Raw genomic sequence first — 19,465 nt, 5'->3', positions numbered from 1 at the left:
TTATAAAACTATCAAATTTTGTTTATATATAAATACATAATGCCATGACATTTTATATTTTAAATTTGTAAAAGCATCATAAAACACTGACATTCTAAATTAGAATGTCAGAAATTTTTATTAGTTTAGTGAGTAGACCTAATTTTGGCCTATAGAGTACGCTGAAAATATTTGTCTGTCAATTAAAATATTTGAGTTTCACAGACAATTCAAAATAAATACCTTTTGGTAACCAATTTAATTATTCCCTATAATTCTGATATGTTAAAATTCTAAACTAAATTTGTTCTAAATAATTAGTGGTTATATTTCAAAAATTTATAATTATTATACTAATATATATAGTATGTAATTGGTACGGTAATAGTACTTACTTTGCTTGTAAAATGCGATTGTCTACATCGTCAATAGAGCCGCCGTGAGCAATTCGAAAAGCGCCCATGAAAGCAGATCGCTTTCTACGCAATTTTTCACACTAAAAAAATTAAACAAAATTTTCGATTCAAGATATTACCTTTAATTTTTTAAATTTAAATCATTGAAAGTTTAGCATTTCTTCTGGCATAAAAGATATTCAATTTCTAACCAATTAAAAATTATTATAAAGATTGTAAAGATTTTTCTTCATTAGATTTCAAATTAATTATGCTAATTCTCTTCATTTTACACAAAATAAATGGGAAAAAATTATCTTATAATTTTATAAAAATTCTCTCTATTCATGTGGAGTACTTTATAAACATTTTGACTTTTAATCGTATGATTCGCTTCCCTATTAAACATTAAAATTTACAAAAATTCCTGTTTTACAATGCTAGAAATATTATCTTTTCACTTATTAATTAATCCTGAACTGAAACTTCAAACTATTTATAAAACATAATTAAGCCAGAAGTCAGATGGTGAAGCAGTTAAAGTGTCAGCCCACTGCTCCGAGAAATCTGGAAATGAATCTGAATGGTCAAAAACCCCCAGGAATTTTCTGGAGCCCAACACCTCTGTGGCTCCATCATCACCACCCAGCTACCCCACTGCGAACCTGCCAAACCGTAATGGTTTGATAAGAAGACCCGCTTCATATCCCCAGGGAAGAGTTAATAATAAATAAGCTAAATATCTAATTATAGGTTTTATTGGACTGCATATGGGATATTAATTTATCTATATAATTTGTCTAAAGATAGGCAGTTAAGCCCTTTAGTTAGACTATATACTTAGTTAAATTCGTAGTTCAAATATAGTTTGATAAATTGACAATTAGATATTTGATTTAACATTAATTAATCTGGCTAGTTGATGTATTCAAATTAATTGATATCAATTAGTTTCAAGTCATCTATTAAATCGATTTAATCACTTATTTGTTATTATTTGAAATTAATTATTATAGTAAGAAGGTTTCTTCTATTAACGCATTCTAAATAAAAATCAAACAACACAACTTTTTCATTACTGTTTAAAATGTAGTTGAAACCTAAAAACTGTATTATTATTTTAAAAAAAATTATGAGAATAATAGGAATTTCTTACTATGTAGAAAAAGAAGGCAATAAAATTTTGTGCATAATGTGTTAAATTTATTGTAAAAACTTAGTTTGGTCTCGTAATAATGGAACTGTAACAGAGCGTGTGAAAACCTGCAACTGCCAAAACAGTAATGTAGTTCTATAGCATTGAAAAAAATAAAGTATTCACAGTTCTTGTGAATATATCAGACATACTGAAGACATTAACATTAAATTTAGATTGTCAGTCACAATTCTATTATAAAATAAAGTGTGAAATATTTTTTAATTATTTTGTGAGCCATTTTTATTTATGCTTTTTAAAATATCTAATTTTTTAAAGTTTAAACAAATATAGTATATAGTAATTTTTAATAAATTTATTCCAAATGAATCTATTAATAGCAACCAAAAAAATAACAAAGATAAATCAAATAAAAACTTTGTAGTGACTTAATCATTTTATACAATACATACAGTGATTCAATGTTATCATTATTATTAATTAAACTTACTAACTACAACATTTTATTAATAATCTGATAGTATTTGTATATTAATAAAGAAACAGCGTTGACTGATACTCAGTTTTTGATAAGCAAATCGACCACCATCAAATCTGGGATTTATATATTTAATCTTTCTTCTTTTATTTTTAATTCTCTACCTTATGGGTACTGAAAAAGACCTTTTTTCGAAGGCTCACCATGGATTCGGACAGGCTCACAATGGAACAGCTGAACGACGGAAGGAATATTCCAGAATGGACCACCCATGAAAAATTCTTTTTGATCAGAGAAGCGGGTTGATACTTTTGTCGTCTCGACCGTCTAGCCAGAAATTTAACCCTTATACATATAAACATATTTCAGCTCAATGGTCCTCTTCACACAGATATATGATTTAAAAGTGTAATAAAAATATTTCATTAGAAATTGATAACTCCAAATTACTTAACCCTATTGTCATTAACATAATTTAACATCTCCCAGGTAAACAACTCTACAAAAACCCGATACATTATAATAAAGCACCAACCACTGCCGTATAGCCTGATGGCATATGGCAGTGATTTATCAGCCAGGTAATTGAAATGTATATTTATTTTTTGAACTATTAACAGATAAATTTGAAACGATATATGAGAAAAAAATCTAGTAATTATATAAATTTAGCAAAATGATATTTTAATTTGCTTTATCATAATTATTATTAAATGATTTAATCAGTCAACCAAGAAGTATTTTAATGGAAATGGAAATAATATAAAAATTTTGCAAACCCCTTCTTTAGCTGCTGCTAATTGTTTCTCAGCAGCTGCTTTCTTTGCATTGTAGTATCTCAATTCTAACTCGTGGGTAAGCTGTAACCAATTTTGCAGATCGGTCGGCGGTGCCCACGGTCTAGATTCCAACATTTTTTTCGTTTTCTTCAAATCCTCTTGAGCGTCGCGCAATTCGTCTTCAAGCTGCAAAACTCTGCCTTGTTTCATGTAATCCAATTCTTGTTTTTCACAAGCTTGAAGCTAAAAATTAATATATTTTGTTTTGAAATCTTAAAACAAAATCAATATATTAATAAATATAATGATGATTATTATTTCAAATTATTATTTAAAGTAGCTGTCACCTGTGAAAACAAAGGGAAGTAAAACTATGCTCTTTTATCAAAGTATATAATTTTTGGACAATGGAACAAATTATTAGCCCAACAGTCTGATTTTCTGTTAATAAATTATTAGTTAGAAGATTGCTGTTTGGATTTTAAAACCAAGTTTTTACAAAAATAGGGTTGAGTTGAGTCATATCAAATTATTTAATGACATAAAGTTATGCATTCATTTAGTATTTTGAATCAGTCATTAATACAGAATTTTTATAGAAATTACATAATGTAATGATAAAATGAAACATGTAAACAATGAATCACACGAGACTTGTTTTGTATGACTTCACATAAATGTTTAAACTGGACAAAAATGGCTGAACACATATGTTCAAATGATATCAAGGAACTGGTTGTATAAAAAGTAAAGCTGAATCGTCACCTACAGAAATAAGCAAGCATCTTAAATTTTCTCTTTCAACAATTCTAAGAATCCTGAAACTATGTATGCTGGAGGAATTGTCGAAACTGCACGTAAAACCAGAAGACTTCAGAAAATAACTGTACGAAATGATCACCAAATCAGACAATTTGCTAGTGCTAATCCTTCAATGTCGTCTGCAAAAATCAAAAATGCAATTTGACCATTAAATAGTATTGAACAATATAACGTAGTCTTGTAGAGGTGACGTTATGCTCAGTAAAATCACCATACATGTCAAAAAAGAACAGGCAATTTGCCTGAAGTTTGCACAGAAACACCTGCACTGGACTGAAAAAAACTGGAAATTATGGAAAAAGCATCATAGAATGACAAATCCAAATATAATTTGCTTTCTTTAGATGGTGTACAGTGAATCCCCCATCCTGTAAATGCAAAACATTATACTGCAAAACATGGAAGAGGATCTATCATGATCTGGGGATGTTGTTCAAGTAATAAAGTAGACCTTGTCAACTATGTAAATTTGTTTTGTATACCTTGATATTCTGAAAAATGTCATTTCTTCTAATCTCACTCATCATAAATTTATGGTTTAAAACAATCCAAAGCACAAAGCTAAAGTTGTAACTGACTTTACTGCCAAAAAAGAGAAATATTGAATTAGTCAGCACAATTATTTCAGTTCCATTTCTTAAATTTAGTAATTTGTAATAACAAATTACTAAATTTTGTAAAGCAGGGTCTTCCAAAATGAATTCTACCATTTTTCATTTACTGTAATTATGTTAATTACAAGAAGTATGCAACATATATCAATCAATAGAGTAACCATCCAAGTTTCATCTCTCGTCTGCATTCAAACATCTTGTTGTCTACTACTTTTAGGAAGCACTGTAAACAAAAATGGAAAATTTGTAACAGAGAAATCACTTGTCATTGTGCAGCATGAAGAATGTGCAGGAGCTGTAGAATTATGGTTACTTTAGGAGGAGTGACAATGTATACACTGTAGCAAGCGTGGTAGAATGTGAGCATCGGATGATATGTGATACATGACATGTACAGTAAACATCAAACCAAATGAGAAATTGTAATGGACAAATATGAAACTAGGACAGTTTTCCAATGTTTTAATGTACATTATAACATTCTCAGATAACAATTAACATAACTACAATAATTTAAAATGGAATAAAGACCTTTATATTTAGGTTTATATTAAACATGAAAATGTTTTTCTGAAACGTTTTTTTATATAATAATTTTATGACTATAAAACTATTTTATTTTATTTACAGATCTTATTAATAACCCCAAATAGTCACAGTCAAAAAGTATGTTGAATTGAGTGCTAATGCTTGAAGAATTAAAGCCAATAAGAGTTACCAGAAGAAAGTATATTATTCATTATGGTAAATGCAATTTTTTTTATTTTTGTAATGTTAATTATCAAGTTAATAATTTTGCAAATGAATTTAAACTTATAGTAAAGTATAATCTAGGTTTAGAAGACACTGTTGCGATCAGGAACTTGGGATAAGTGCTCACTTGAGACAGCTGTCTCTTATTGTTTAATTGTTACTCATTCTCCTGATGGATCTTTAATGATAAGCAATAAGTTTTGCTGAAAAGAACTAATCAAACAAGGAAGAGTTGTAAAATAAAGTTGGCATAGTCAATTACTGGTGTGTCCAATGTGGTTAGTTCTCTTCAGCAAAATTTATGCTTATCACTAAAGCTATCTGTTAAATTTGCCATATATTTTTACAACATACAATGGTTTATTAAATGGTTTTGATTTGTACAATAATGGTTTTGGTTATGTTTTATATACAGTAGATCCCCCTATAAGACGGTAGATACGTTCCGTTCTTTATGAATCAATTTTGTAGGAATCATAGTTTACGGACTACGGCTGTTTGAAAGGTTTTCTTTCATAAAATTAATCGATTCTAGACTAATTCGACTCAACATTTCCAAAATACGTATATTTTTTTGAAAATAATCCGTATAAACTACGTTATAAACAAAAAATTGTAGGATTGCTTACCGAGTGTGTACCGTTCGACTACGCCCGTTGCTAAAGCTTGGTTTCGTCGCGGAACAGCGCATCAAATTGCGGCCGCGATTTCTGATATTATTTTTCTGCGAAAACTTCGTTGACCTTTGGAGACATCATTAATATAAATAATTTTTATGGCCGTTAAATAAGAAATGTTTCTTTCACAAGAAATGTATAAAATTACAGTACTAAACAGACGATAGGTCGCCTAACTCGCCGTAGCGTGACGCTAGACGGCGAAAAATATATATTTAATTATAATAAAGTTACAATAAATTAAGTTAATATATAATTATATATACAGTACCTAATTTATATATAATTAATATATAATTATATGTACAGTACCTAATTTATATATAATTATATGAACAGACGATACTAAACTCAATTTATCCGCCTAAACGTCCGTAGCATGGCGCTACGGATGGCGGGAAAGTAGTTCGGCTGCCCGATGACGTTTTACATATTATAGGAGTTATTTTTACCGTTGTTTACGGATACTGCCACAATTTTTATAGGAATCATAACTATAGGAAACGGTTTTATAGGGGGATCTACTGTACTGCCACAATTTTTATAGGAATCATAACTATAGGAAACGGTTTTATAGGGGGATCTACTGTAATAATATGCAATAACAACAAATTTGGAAATAGCCAAAGAATTGTCAATATTATGGGGCTAATTTTTATGCAATTATTATTGATAATTTACATAATTTGGTACTAGAAACATTACGCACAATTGAGTACTAAATTTAATAATTAGAAATAAATAACTAACTAACTTCGAGAAAAATAAAGAAAAGAGCTAGCCTGGAATAAGATTCAAACCACAACTACTTCAAATTAAGCAGGTGATATTACCAATTACACTAACTAGACTTTCCAAGCATAACTTTTGATAAGTTTCTCAATAAATAACTCATTTTATTCATTATGCTTCTGTTATTCTTTCCTTCTTTAAAATTCTGAGTTGCTTAATGACTCTTAGTCATTATGTTGGCATCATTTTAGCAATGTTTGATACAAAGAGTGTCAGAAGTACTATCTAAAAGTGTGTCATTAAACTAGTCAAATGCAAAAACTTCATTTGACAAGTTTAAGGATACAAAGAAATTCTATGAAATGGCAGAACCAAAAACAAGCATAATATTCATGGAAAACATGTAATCTATTGTGCTGTTCACTTAACAGAAGCTTTCAGAGAATAGGAAGAATAAGAAATTTTTATCCATTGTCTATAAAAGGTAGTGTTCAGTGTTCTAAGAGCACATGTTCTTTCTGCTAAATACAGAATTCACTGTATCCCCCATTCACTAACTTTTATATTTAATTGTTTAGAAACGTTTTTACAGGTAACATTATTTTAAATAATTTTTGTAATTGAATCTGTTAGACTTTACTGTGTTATAAAACAACTGAAAGTAATCAAAGGTAACATCAAGAGATTGTTTTTGGGATGTTATCTGGACAAACGATGATAAACTGAACTAAAAAGTTAGTTAAAGTAAAAAAAGAAAGTTAAGTAAAAACTTTTATTAAACTTTATTAATTAAAAGTGGAAAGTATCAAATTCATTGTGTAATAGCTATTATAGGAAATCAACAATTTAAATCATTGAAATGTTCATTATTTTCAATGAGAAATTTATTAAAAAGTATTTTCTTCTTAACTTTAGATAATAAAAATGAAAGTACTTATTAGTAACTGAAGTAACCGAAAGATTTTTCAGATTTTTATATACAACTCTTAGAAAAACTGTTGTCAATGAATATGTAAATGAAAATATACAAAATCATATTGGTGTGGATGGTGAAATGATTATACTAATATAAAAGAATAAAAACTGCTATACAGAACAGTATGCATTACCATAAAAAATAAAAAAAAATATTTTACCACAATTTCCTGTAAATAACCATCTACATTAAATGATGATGAGGGTTAGGTATCATTGTGGACTGTGCCACTTTTAAATTGCAAAAAGCAATTATTTATTGTGACATTGTCACAATGCTGGGCTGAAATTTTTAATCATCTTTTAATTTAAAAAAATTATGTGACACAAAATAACACAAAAAGTTTGTACAGTTAAGTATACTATACCTGGTAATGATTTTCATCTATAAACCTTCATTCTGAGATTAACAAAGTAAAGACAGATGACAGTAGTAAAGTATAGGTCTGTAATTTCCAGGGCTGTGGAGTTGGAGTCATGGAGTTCTAGTGTTTTAGCCGGAGTCGGAGTCGTCAAAACATCCGCCGACTCCGACTCCTTTTTACTTACTTTTCACTTTGTTATGTATATAAAATGGAAAAGTATTGGAATCGCATCAAATTTGACCCTCAAAGTTTTTTTTTTGCAAATCTACACATTTGGAGACCTCCTGAACCCCTTAAAAAAGTTAATAAAGGGAAAAAAATTCACATGAGTGTGTGTGTTGGCATCTAATTGTTTAATTTCTTTATTTTCTGTTCTGAGATATTAAACAATATCTCAGAATGGGTAAAGTTTAAGAAACAAAATGTGGCACTGTAGCTTGCATATAAAGGGGCATTAATACTATTAAGTTTTGGTTCTTAATTAAAGGTCAACAGGGTGAAGACATAAAAGGGGTCATGTGTCATATCTCTTAATGAATATTTTACTCATTATTAGCGTTCAAAATTAAAAAAAATAAAATAAAACTTGTCTCTACCCTCAAAGTAAGCTTTTTTGCCATTTTATAATAGTACAGTAAAACCTGTTAAGATGTTCTTGCCTAAGATGTTAGAATGTATATGGGGACATGATTTAGTTCAACCACTTTGACGCTTAATAACCTACTCCTGTGTTAAACCATCTGACTCCAATTCTGACCACTCTGACCACAGAAATGATTAGGCTTTAAACAGGGTGAACAAAATCATGCCCCCCCACACAGTCTAACATCCACACATATAGAAAAAAATCTCAAATCTTTTGCATATCTCGAAATTTCAACGTATCCTCAGTCCAAAAATGTAAAAATTTGGGAGGGGTCATTTTTTGACTGAGTGCTACACTTTCCCTCTGTTATATATAACAGCTGAAAAAGTAAAATTATCGAATACATATTTATATATTACTTAGAGGAGTCTTTTAGCTTCGGAATAAAAAGTTTCTACGTTCTATCTTTATTAGAACTCTATTTATTGAATCTTTTATTCTGAAGTCATGTGATGACATCAGAATTTCTGGGTCTCTTTCGGTAACAAGTCCGCCCCTGGTTGGAGTTGGATGGTAAGGAAAAGTCAGAGTCGGTAGATTTTTATGCGACTCCACAGCCCTGGTAATTTCGAAATGGCAGCCCAATTACAACCTCACCTAACAGCTTTTCCTTAACAGCACTAAGAACATCTTTAAAAATATCATCTACATGCCTCACGTATTCATCTCCATTGCAAATTTGCCTGAAATGACTGAAGACACATATATGTACAGTACATCTCATCTTTACTTGTCTTTGATTTTTTATAATCCAGTCCTTAGTTTAATTGATGTCATTTGACACTCATACTTGTATTTTGAAAACAGATAAGTTTTCACTAATATTCTCATTTCTAAACAATGACTCTCAGAGAACCATTTAAAGTTGATCGTCAATGTTAGCACCTCTACAGTGGATAAAAAGTTAAGAAATCAAGTCTCAAACTCTTGTTATCGTTAGAGTCTATGTGCAAATTTCATAGTAAAATCAAGTACAACATAAACAGGAGTTGCTTCTTATCACTTTATGTACTGTTTATTTTATTTTTTTATACTTGTTATGGCCACCAAAAGCCATAGTGGTCACACTGCCACCCCACATTTGTCTCAATTGCAGATATCTCTTCAAATATCAAATATACTTCAGGTTACTTACATTTTTAAATTTTATTTTAGTTTTTATTTTTATCATATATTTATAGCTTGTTCAATGAAAAATGGATTTTTCAAATTCATTTTAAATGAGTACATAGTCTCGTCGACAACTAAGACACGCATTTGATGACTGTAACACTAGTAAGCTATAAATATTTGCTCTCTTTATTGCTATAAAATGAATTTTAACTAAAAATAATTATACACATGTAAAACAATACCTCTAAATCAATTTTAAATGTTTGTCAAAAAAGCATTACTTTCACATCTTGCTAACAAATTAAAAGGTAGTAGGAAAAACATTTTGCATAACCTTTCCTGGACAAGCTGAAAAAACCCCAGGAATTTTTCAGGAATGATCTTTCCCAGTTATGTCAGGACTCAGCCCTCATCACTTGGCTACCCTTTTAATCAAACCCGCAATGGGCTTGATTAAAAGGCCGTTTTGTCCATAGGGTGGAAAGAGTAAAAACAAAACTAACCATCTAAACTGAATACAGGTTAAGTGACATGTTTTCAACAACTTTGGAGATGAGTGTACACAGCAGTGTGGTTATGTAAGTGTCTTTATTTCCATTTTAACAAATTTCTGTTAAGTTTACAGTTGTGAGTAATACACAGGAAATTTTATGAAAACAGGAAATATATATATATATATATATATATTGTAATGAATTAATAAAAAGATTAAATTGAAATGATTAATCAGAGAAATTCAAATACCTTTGCTGTTGTAATTTCATCTTTAAGTCTACGTTCTAAATTTTCTTTTTCAATTGCAACAATTTCTTGAGCATGTCTTGCTTTATCTAATCTATAAAACATTTAAAATAATAGTGTTACTATACAATTACTTATGAAAGTATAACAAATATTGAAAAATTTATCAAATATAAGGGTCATACCAAAAGTAATAATTGCTATTTTTTACATAAAAATCTTGCTCTGTAGAAAGAAAATGGTTATACTAAAAGAAAAAATCTGTAAACATTTTTTTTATTTTTCAAAAAACTCCACCTTCATTGATACATTTTTGCCATTATTTTGGCAATTGGAAGATACCAACTCTGTCCCAACTGTACATAAACAGCAACGTATTGTTTTTCGGTCTGCTCCATCCTTTGTGAATTGCTGGCTTCTCAAACAATTTTTCACAAAACCATACAAGTAATAATATTAAGGTGCTGGGTTGAAAATGTAAGGAAAATGTGGAAGAATTTCCCAACCATTTGTCTCACCATTTACCTCGATTCATTGGACGCATCCATGCATTTTTGTGCCAGAGGAGGACTTTTCTATCTGATCTCTTGTTGCTTGGTACTCTACAAAGTTTTTGAAAGTCTGCTGATTGATACCAGCAGACTTTCAAAACTCTTTCAGACTTACCAGATCTCTTTTCCCCTATGTTCCAGAAAATCCACCATTAGATATCCCTCAGCATCCAAGAAAACTGCTTTCTTCATTTTCTCACTTGCAGGCTGAAGTTTTGGTCTTTTTCACCTTTGGTTAATCTGGGAAATGTCACTCATGATCTTTTTCCTGATTCCAAGATCATAATGGCAAAACCAGCACATATCTCCTGTCACAATACTCAGAAGAAAATTTTCATTTTTTTGTATACTGTCACTTAGCGATTTTTTTGTATACCGTCACGATAACTACCTGCACATTTGTTTTTGCTATGTTTTGTGATTGTGGATACATAAGGAACCCAACATGCACTCACCTTCCTATTCCAACTTCTTCAACATTTCTTAAGTTGTGTGGTGGACCAAATTAAGTTTGGCTGCAATTTCTCATATGATTACCACTCTAATTTCCTGAGTAAGCATATCAAATTTTTCTTTATTCTTGGTAATGATGTGGCTTTGCAGGTAACCTTCATGTGGCTGATTGTCAATGTCTGTGTTTCCATCTTTAAAGCTTCTGACACTGACATTTACAGTTGAACATATATACCAGGAGTCACCAAACTTCTATCACAGTGGGCCAGATAACTGAGAGAATGACAAGCGCGGGCCTTTCATTTTGTTCAATACAGCATACTGAATACAAAAAATAAAGACAACCAACATATTTATTTACCAATACACAATCACTGCAGCAAGCTCGCAATCACTTTCCTTAGAAACTTCATTGCAGGTACTTATATTCCATATAAATAATTATATTTTAGCTCATTTGTGGCACAGCACAGTTGCATCAATGGTTCGGATGACCTCGCGAGCTCGATCCGGCCTGCAAGCTGTAGTTTGGTGACTCCTAATCTATACCCTTGCTGAAGACATATATGAATTTCAGACACCAAAACGTTCTCCTTAACAAGAAATTTGATCACCGGATGCTAAAGAAATGATACACTGTAATCGGACATTTTTCTGACGAATCTCCCGGAATTCTTTACAAAAAGAGAGTCGTCAAACCTAGTTCAAAATTTTACCGAAGAATGGGGAGGCAAGACGTAATAAAGCAATTTAAAATATTCTTGTGCATTTAATAATCTCTCAGTAATCTGAGGGTGATTACAACTTTTGGTACCACCCTTGTCCATAGAAAAAATAAATACTCAATTTTCTGTAACAAATTTATCAGAATGCAATTGAAATTTGTAATTTTATAGGAAAGATACATCTTACGTTTTATCAGATATTAGAAAAATAGCTTTATAAATATCAATTAACGAGGAAAATTTAATATTAATGTACTAAATAGAATATTCACCAAATTATCAGATTATGTAGAGGCAATTTTAATAAAATATTTTTTAATTATTAATATTAATGTACTGTATATATACTGTATTAACAATTTTATAAAATTTGACTAAACAGCTATCTATTATGACATTTATTAAACATTAATTATATATAATTTGTGTTTAAATAGAAAGAGAAGGTTCTAAAAGAAAGCCCAGTAAAGCACCATTTATGTGTTTCATATTTATAAATGGGCACATGGGAACACTTTAGTTAAAGGAGTATATAAACATGGACATAGGAGTTTGGGAAGGAAAGGAGGTAACTTCAGTAACTTCCCTTACGAATTTGCACAAAACAGTAGGGAAAACTCTGAACGTAGTGAGTTAATTTGCCCAAAATTTTACACAAAAACAAATCATCAATTATTAGTTTTCCAAAGTTTTATAATTTGTTAATCTTTTTGCTTTCTATGTCGGATTTCTTTTGTTGCTTTGTCTGAATTTCCCCCGTTTTGCCTAAATTTGGAAGGGAAGTTGCCCTCTTTGCTCCTCCAACTCGTACATCCATGTTAATACATTAATTTGTGTTTATTCGAAAATATTTCCATCTTTTCAACGGCAAAATGTTTCATTTATAAGCTAAATTTGTTGATTTATAAAGTTTTACTTATACATTGTTTCCTTTTCAATAAAGATGTTATATATAAAATTATTCTAGTAGTGAGAAAATGTAATTTCTGTCACTTTCAAAACATTTAACTTTTTAGATATGTTAATTTTTCACATAAAAAATTAACTAGTTAGCTTTGTTTTTTGACTCTGCCCTGAGGGTACTAACAGGGCCTTTTAATTAAGCCCATTGTGGGTTAGCTAAGCTCACAATGGGGCATTTGAGTGGCAAAGGATGGCGTCCAATGTGTCCAGGACAAGCCACACCCAAAAAATTTCTAGTTTTTCAAACCATCCATCTCATTTAGCTTATCCTATAGCTTGTTTAGCTTACACTAATTCGCTTATTTTTTAATGTTTTTTTCAGGGCTGTGGAGTCGGGTAAAAATCTACCGACTCCAACTCCGACTTTTCCTTACCATCCGACTCTGACTCCGACTCCGACCAGGGGCGGATTTGTTACCGAAAGAGACCCGGAAATTCTGATGTCATCACATGACTTCAGAATAAAAGATTCAATAAATAGAGTTCTAATAAAGATAGAACGTAGAAACTTTTTATTCCAAAGCTAAAAGACTCCTCTAAGTAATATATAAATATGTATTTGATAATTATACTTTTCCGGCTGTTATATATAACAGAGGAAAAGTGTAGCGCTCGGTCAAAAAAATGACCCCTCCCAAATTTTTACATTTTTGGACTCAGGACACCGTAAAATTTCGAGATATGCAAAAGATTTGAGGTTTTTTTCTATATGTGGATGTTAGACTGTGTGGGGGCAGTGGCGTAGCATGGGTGTCAGCCGCCCGGGGAGGAGGAAAATTTCGTCGCCCCTTTATTTAGGTATCTCAATTTAAAAGACTAAAATTCAGTTTCGTCACAATAAGTAATGAAAAATTCCGTGCTAGTGTTGCCACCTTTTTAAAATCACTGACCCGGACGGCAGGTGAGGTTTGTTCGAACAGAAATTCCTGACGTATGCACAATGTCATTTTGCAATTAGAAGAATAACGTGCAGTGCATGCCAATTCTAAATCAGTTACAGTTAGCGATTAGGGAGACTTGGATAGGAGTAACACGAGTGACCTAGCTCTATTGGATATTGGAGGTGTATGTGATTACGAATGAATCGTACAAGCAAAAAAATTAAAAAAGAAAAAAAGGTCGACAGGTCGCGCACGATATCCCCAGACGGCGAGTCGGATGGTAACACTATTCCGTGCTCATTTCAATCGGTCCGAATCGTAGGTGGACGGATATATGAAATAAAATGGTTCAAATTCTTACAAGTTATTATTATTATTTATTGTGAAATTTTGCCGCCCCCTAAAAAGTGCCGCCCCCCTTCGCTACGCTACTGGTGGGGGGCATGATTTTGTTTATTCTGTTTGAAGCCTAATAATTTCTGTGGTCAGAATGGTCAGAGTCGGAGTCAGATGGTTTAACACAGGAATTAGTTATTAAGCGTTAAAGTGTTTGAACTAAATCGTGTTCCCATATACATTCTAACATCTTAGGCGAGAACATCTTAACGGGTTTTACTGTACTATTATAAAATGGCAAAAAAGCTTACTTTGAGGGTAGAGACGAGTTTTATTTTATTTTTTTAAATTTTGAACGCTAATAACGAGTAAAATATTCATTAAGAGATATGACACATGACCACTTTTATGTCTTCACCCTGTCGACCTTTAATTAAGAACCAAAATTTAATAGTATTAATGCCCCTTTATATGCAAGCTACAGTGCCACATTTCGTTTCTTAAACTTTACCCATTCTGATATATTAAACAATATCTCATAATGAAATTAAACAAATTAGACACCAACACACACGCGCGCGCAAATTTTTCCCCTTTATTGACTTTTTTGAGGGGTTCAGGTGGTCTCCAAACGTGTAGATTTGCAAAAAAAATTTGGAGGGTCAAATTTGACACGATTCCAATACTTTTCCGTTTTATATACATAACAAGTTGGTAAGTAAAAAGGAGTCGGAGTCAGCGGATTTTTTGACGACACCGACTCCGGCTAAAATACCAAAACTCCACGACTCCCGACTCCACAGCCCTGGTTTTTTTAGAGTTCTCCTCTTAGAAAGTGATGCAGAAACTTCATTTTCTAGCTACTTTCAGATCTTAAATTTATATATATTAGTGTATTTTTAGAATTTAATGGATTGTTTAAAAACCTTGTTAAATATCTAAAACAAAGGTACATCTGTGAAGCACAATAATAAAATTAACATGTGTTAAAATTTAAATAAAACAGAAAAATAATACACATTTCAAAATCTAGTTTAAAATATAAACTGGCTTAATTTTTATATTTTTAAATTAATTAGAAAATCTTTCTTCCTATTATACAGGTTGTCTGAAAAGTTCCAGTGCAGTGAAAAAGGGTTTAAGTAAAGTTTTACTTAAGATATTGCAGTTTTTCCTACAGCAAATGCCAGAAATGTCCCCAAGAGCACCCAAAATCTGGGGGAGTGAGGTATGGACACCTAGCAGGCTGGATTTCATTGAAGATTATGCATTCGGCAAAGAAATACTCCAAGAAATGCAGTCCAAAAACTGGACACGTGTCAGATAGCTGTAACATCATCTATCATAAAGTGGAAATACAGGACATACCATAAGAGTTAAAGGTCTTGTATTCAATACCGTATGTATAATTTTAATGTCATTACAAATTTATCACTGCACAGTTACTTTTCGGATACCCAATATTTAAAATAACAAAACAATCTAATTTAAAATGCTTAATTGAAGAATTATAAAAAAAAATCATCATACTCTCTTTGTAGTTCTAACAGAGATTCTTCTGCATTCTGTAAACATTCCATATCTTTAACCATTTTTAACAAATGAGTCTGAGAATATTTATGCTGAACGTAAGCAAACCAGCATCCTCCGATTGCGATAACGAGACACATAACTAGTAACACATCCTTCAGATAATTACGAACTGTCAAAAATAATAAAATAAATACAATTTAAAAATTACACTGTAATTTAGAAATCAAAGCGATTAACATCCATAATTAAAAGTAAAACTCTTTACGGTAATCAATTTTAGTTGGATGTTTGATCAATAAACATGACTAAAATGAATTGAAACAATAGACAATTTAATGTTTTTTACTTAATCATAACAGTAAAATTTATGCAAAATACTTAATATTGTAAATCGTAACTTTATAATAATTAAACTTTATAATATTTCCAATCATAGTTTTTATTGCTTCTATAGTTATCTCTCAATTCATTATTATTAAGTAGAATTAATAACAACAAATTATAGATAATGAAAACAAAGTTACAGTTAATCAATTCTTATAGCGAAAAGAAAATTAATGATATAATTTAATAAAAACAAACACTTTTAAATTAACAGATATAAAACTTTATAAATATTTGATGATTTAGCACACTTCAAAAATTGCTTGGGGTCTAACAATATTTAGAAATGGTAAAACTGGATGGAACAAATCAAAAACCACTTATGAACCTTAGCATTAGTCTGGTAGAGAATGTACAGTATATTTCTAATGTTTTTGATCAACACCGATTACCTTTGTCGGGAAATTTTGGAAATACGTACCATTGACTGAAAACGTTAGAAAAATACTATACCTTCTCTGCTGGACTAAAACTAAGGTTCGTAAGTAGTTTTTGATAATATTATAATAACAAGATATCCAGAACTGATAACCGGTGTGCACAGAAACAAAAAAACTGATGAAAACTTTTTCAAACTCCATCAGAATTCTTCTTCGGGAGTTATGTTGAACACCGAATGGAATGTCAAATGGATGTTGAATACAAAATTCGAAAACTTTTTTGAATTTTGTATTAAAAAAAAAACTATCGGCATATTGTTAACTATAACCCAATGTGGTGTAGTGTTGTTTACTGTTTAGCAATATGATAATATCTAAAAATATTGGAAATTCTAAAATGACATTGTAAATTTGTACCAAATCTAATAATGACTATTCCAGTAACAGCAATTACATAAATTATTTACTTTTTAACTGTTGAAGATAGAAATTAATTATGAATTTATAGCCAAGCAGTATTGTATTTTGCAATACTGCTTGGTTAATGTCCCATACATATCATAAACTTCATATTTCCCATTTCTATCCAATAATATACAATTAATTATACAAATGGGTGATTGGTTAATGAACAGTTTGGACTGCAAACAAATCGGATGACGAACACTTTCACAAAAGACTTTTATGTTCGGACAACAAACACATGTTCGGATAATAAACATCTCACAGAACATTCACAAGAAGAAGCAACATAAAACAGTGAATACTGATCGGTCTTCTCTTGTCTTCAGGTGATAATTCAAAACCTTTCTGAGCTCATGAGACATCAACACTGATGCTATATCCAATACTGATTGTATAGTATTCCTCCAAACTTTGAAACTCTCCCTGTAATTTTAGCCTTTTGTTTACCTTTCTAACAAGGAATTTTTTATAGTCTTCGCAAGACTGTCGGACAGGCACTCGTTAACTTTTGTGTCAGTTTTTATTTTTGAAAGGCACAAGTTTAACTGTCCCATCAGATATTTGTTCATGTTTTAATACCAAATTTTGGATTTCATCCGGGCTTCACATTAACACAATTTTTTGTGCGCTAGTTGAATTCTGTTCTCTGAATTTTTGTAATGCTTTTCTGAACTTTTTATTTAAAAAAAAAACTGATAATATGGAGCCTAAAAAGAGTGGAGTTTTAAGAACTGTGCTCACCACAAAAGCCAAGCAAGAGATAATAGCCAAGATAGAGAGATTGGGCAGAAGATGTCTGATGTTGCTAGGCACTATGGCTTGAACAGGTCTACAGTAGGCACAATCTTAGCTAAGAAAGATATAATCAAGAAGACTCAAGCAGCTAAAGGAGTAATGAAAATCACATCTGAGAAATGAAGAACATTGAAGAGCTCATAATGGAACCTGAAACTCATCTGACAACAGAACAACGTCAAGAACTCTTGAATGAAGAACACCAAGAAACTCAGCAAGATGTGTTTTCTTCTGAAAAAGAGGAAGGTGAAAAAGAATCAATGCTGACATCTGCTATTAAAGATCTTTTGAAGAAATAGGAGGATGTCAGAACAATGATCTTAGAATGGCATTCAAACCAACTTGAGGTTAATAGGCTTGGGGATATCTATGATGACAATGCTATTAATTACTTCCAAAAAATCCTGAAGAAGAGAGAAAAGCAATCAACATTGGACAGATTCTTTAATGTCCCACAAATGGAAAAACAACATGACTGATAAAAATGCAAGACTGTGTATATATGTATTATTATTATTATTACATATAAATAAATATAGTAAAAAGTATATATTTCTTTATTTTTTGGGGTCTCCAAAACTAATTAATTAAATTCCCATAAAAATCTATGGTAAATTGATAATCAGTTAACATAATTTGGAATGAATTATGTTCAATAACCGATCACCCATTGTATTTAAAACATTCCAATTTCTAAGATTTTCTTTTGGATAATCTTGTGTGGAGATAGAAATGCATTTACTAAATTACGCTCAAAAATAGTATACTGTAACATTATTTTTATCTTTTACGGTAAGCATAATGTTATTATTTGGCAATTTTTATTAAAAATTTAAATCAAATTGTTTTTATGTATAGCTGAGTTCACTCTATAATTTTTCAATTTATTTTTTCTTTCCTTCATTGATATAATTAAAAGTTATTGGCAGTTTTATCTCAATGAATAGTCGTTTATAGATTTGCTACCATAAAAATTTGATATGTAAGCACTTTCTCGCATTTGAATTCCATTATATAAAATTCGAAAAGACTTTTGATGTCTGAAAATGTTAAAATTTCTTGTATAATGACATTTTTTAAGTTTAATGACAATATACTTTTAATGGTTTTTCATTAGTTTCCATAATAAAACAAAATAAATTGTGTAGATATAAATAAATGAATTAATTAATGAAACTTATGTATATTAGGTAAGTTATGTTGCTGATTTCTTCATTGTAATCAAGATAATTCCAATTTAAGCTCCCTTTTAAATGTTGGATTAGGTGCATAACAATTTTAACTAGCAGTATTATCCAATCATAATAAAGCAATATAAAAATATAAAATTTAAAAATGTGTTGTTGAAATATTAATTTACATTACGATAAAAAACCTGTTCATAACTTATTAACTCTTTATGCTATGTGAGCATGAAGAGGAACTCTTTATAGCTGACATTTCTGAATGGACCACTCCCGAATAATTCCCAAGGCTTATTGACCTGTCTGGATTCAATCTTGGGTCTTCCAGAGCAGTAGGCTCTTAACTGCTTGGCCATTATAAAAAGATTTAAGAGAGAATAAATTCAAGCAGTAAATGATTTGGAGAATTTTCGGAAACACAATAATCTCAAAAACACGAGAGGGGACAATATTGTATTATAACTTCAAATAATAACATATGTATCTGTTAAATATGTTTGCTAATTCATGTCATGCTAATTTTCCTAATTGCTAAAAGAAAAAACTACCTCAAATCAGCTGCATTCATTATAATCTCTAAGCAAAACACT

The 19,465-nt window shown here is 30.6% G+C and overlaps 1 protein-coding gene across 4 annotated transcripts in view; it reads right to left on the bottom strand.

Moving 5' to 3' along the window:
- LOC111640110 (stromal interaction molecule homolog) overlaps window positions 1-19,465 on the bottom strand; it is an 81,658-nt gene that overhangs the window by 18,950 nt on the left and 43,243 nt on the right. For all 4 annotated transcript variants that reach the window (XM_023386429.1, XM_023387766.1, XM_023387095.1 and 1 more), the window contains exons 6-9: window positions 15,665-15,836; window positions 10,229-10,319; window positions 2,788-3,030; window positions 375-475 (exon numbers count right to left, since the gene is read on the bottom strand). In XM_023386429.1, the coding sequence (XP_023242197.1) occupies window positions 375-475; window positions 2,788-3,030; window positions 10,229-10,319; window positions 15,665-15,836 (607 nt within the window). The remainder of the gene's footprint in view (window positions 1-374; window positions 476-2,787; window positions 3,031-10,228; window positions 10,320-15,664; window positions 15,837-19,465) is intronic.

The sequence above is a fragment of the Centruroides sculpturatus genome, unplaced genomic scaffold, assembly GCF_000671375.1.
Source record: "Centruroides sculpturatus isolate CEXI.00-Female unplaced genomic scaffold, Cexi_2.0 scaffold146, whole genome shotgun sequence".
Taxonomy (NCBI): Eukaryota; Metazoa; Arthropoda; class Arachnida; order Scorpiones; family Buthidae; genus Centruroides; species Centruroides sculpturatus.
Note: the sequence above shows the minus strand (reverse complement) of the source record. Positions and strands in the feature narration are given on the sequence as shown.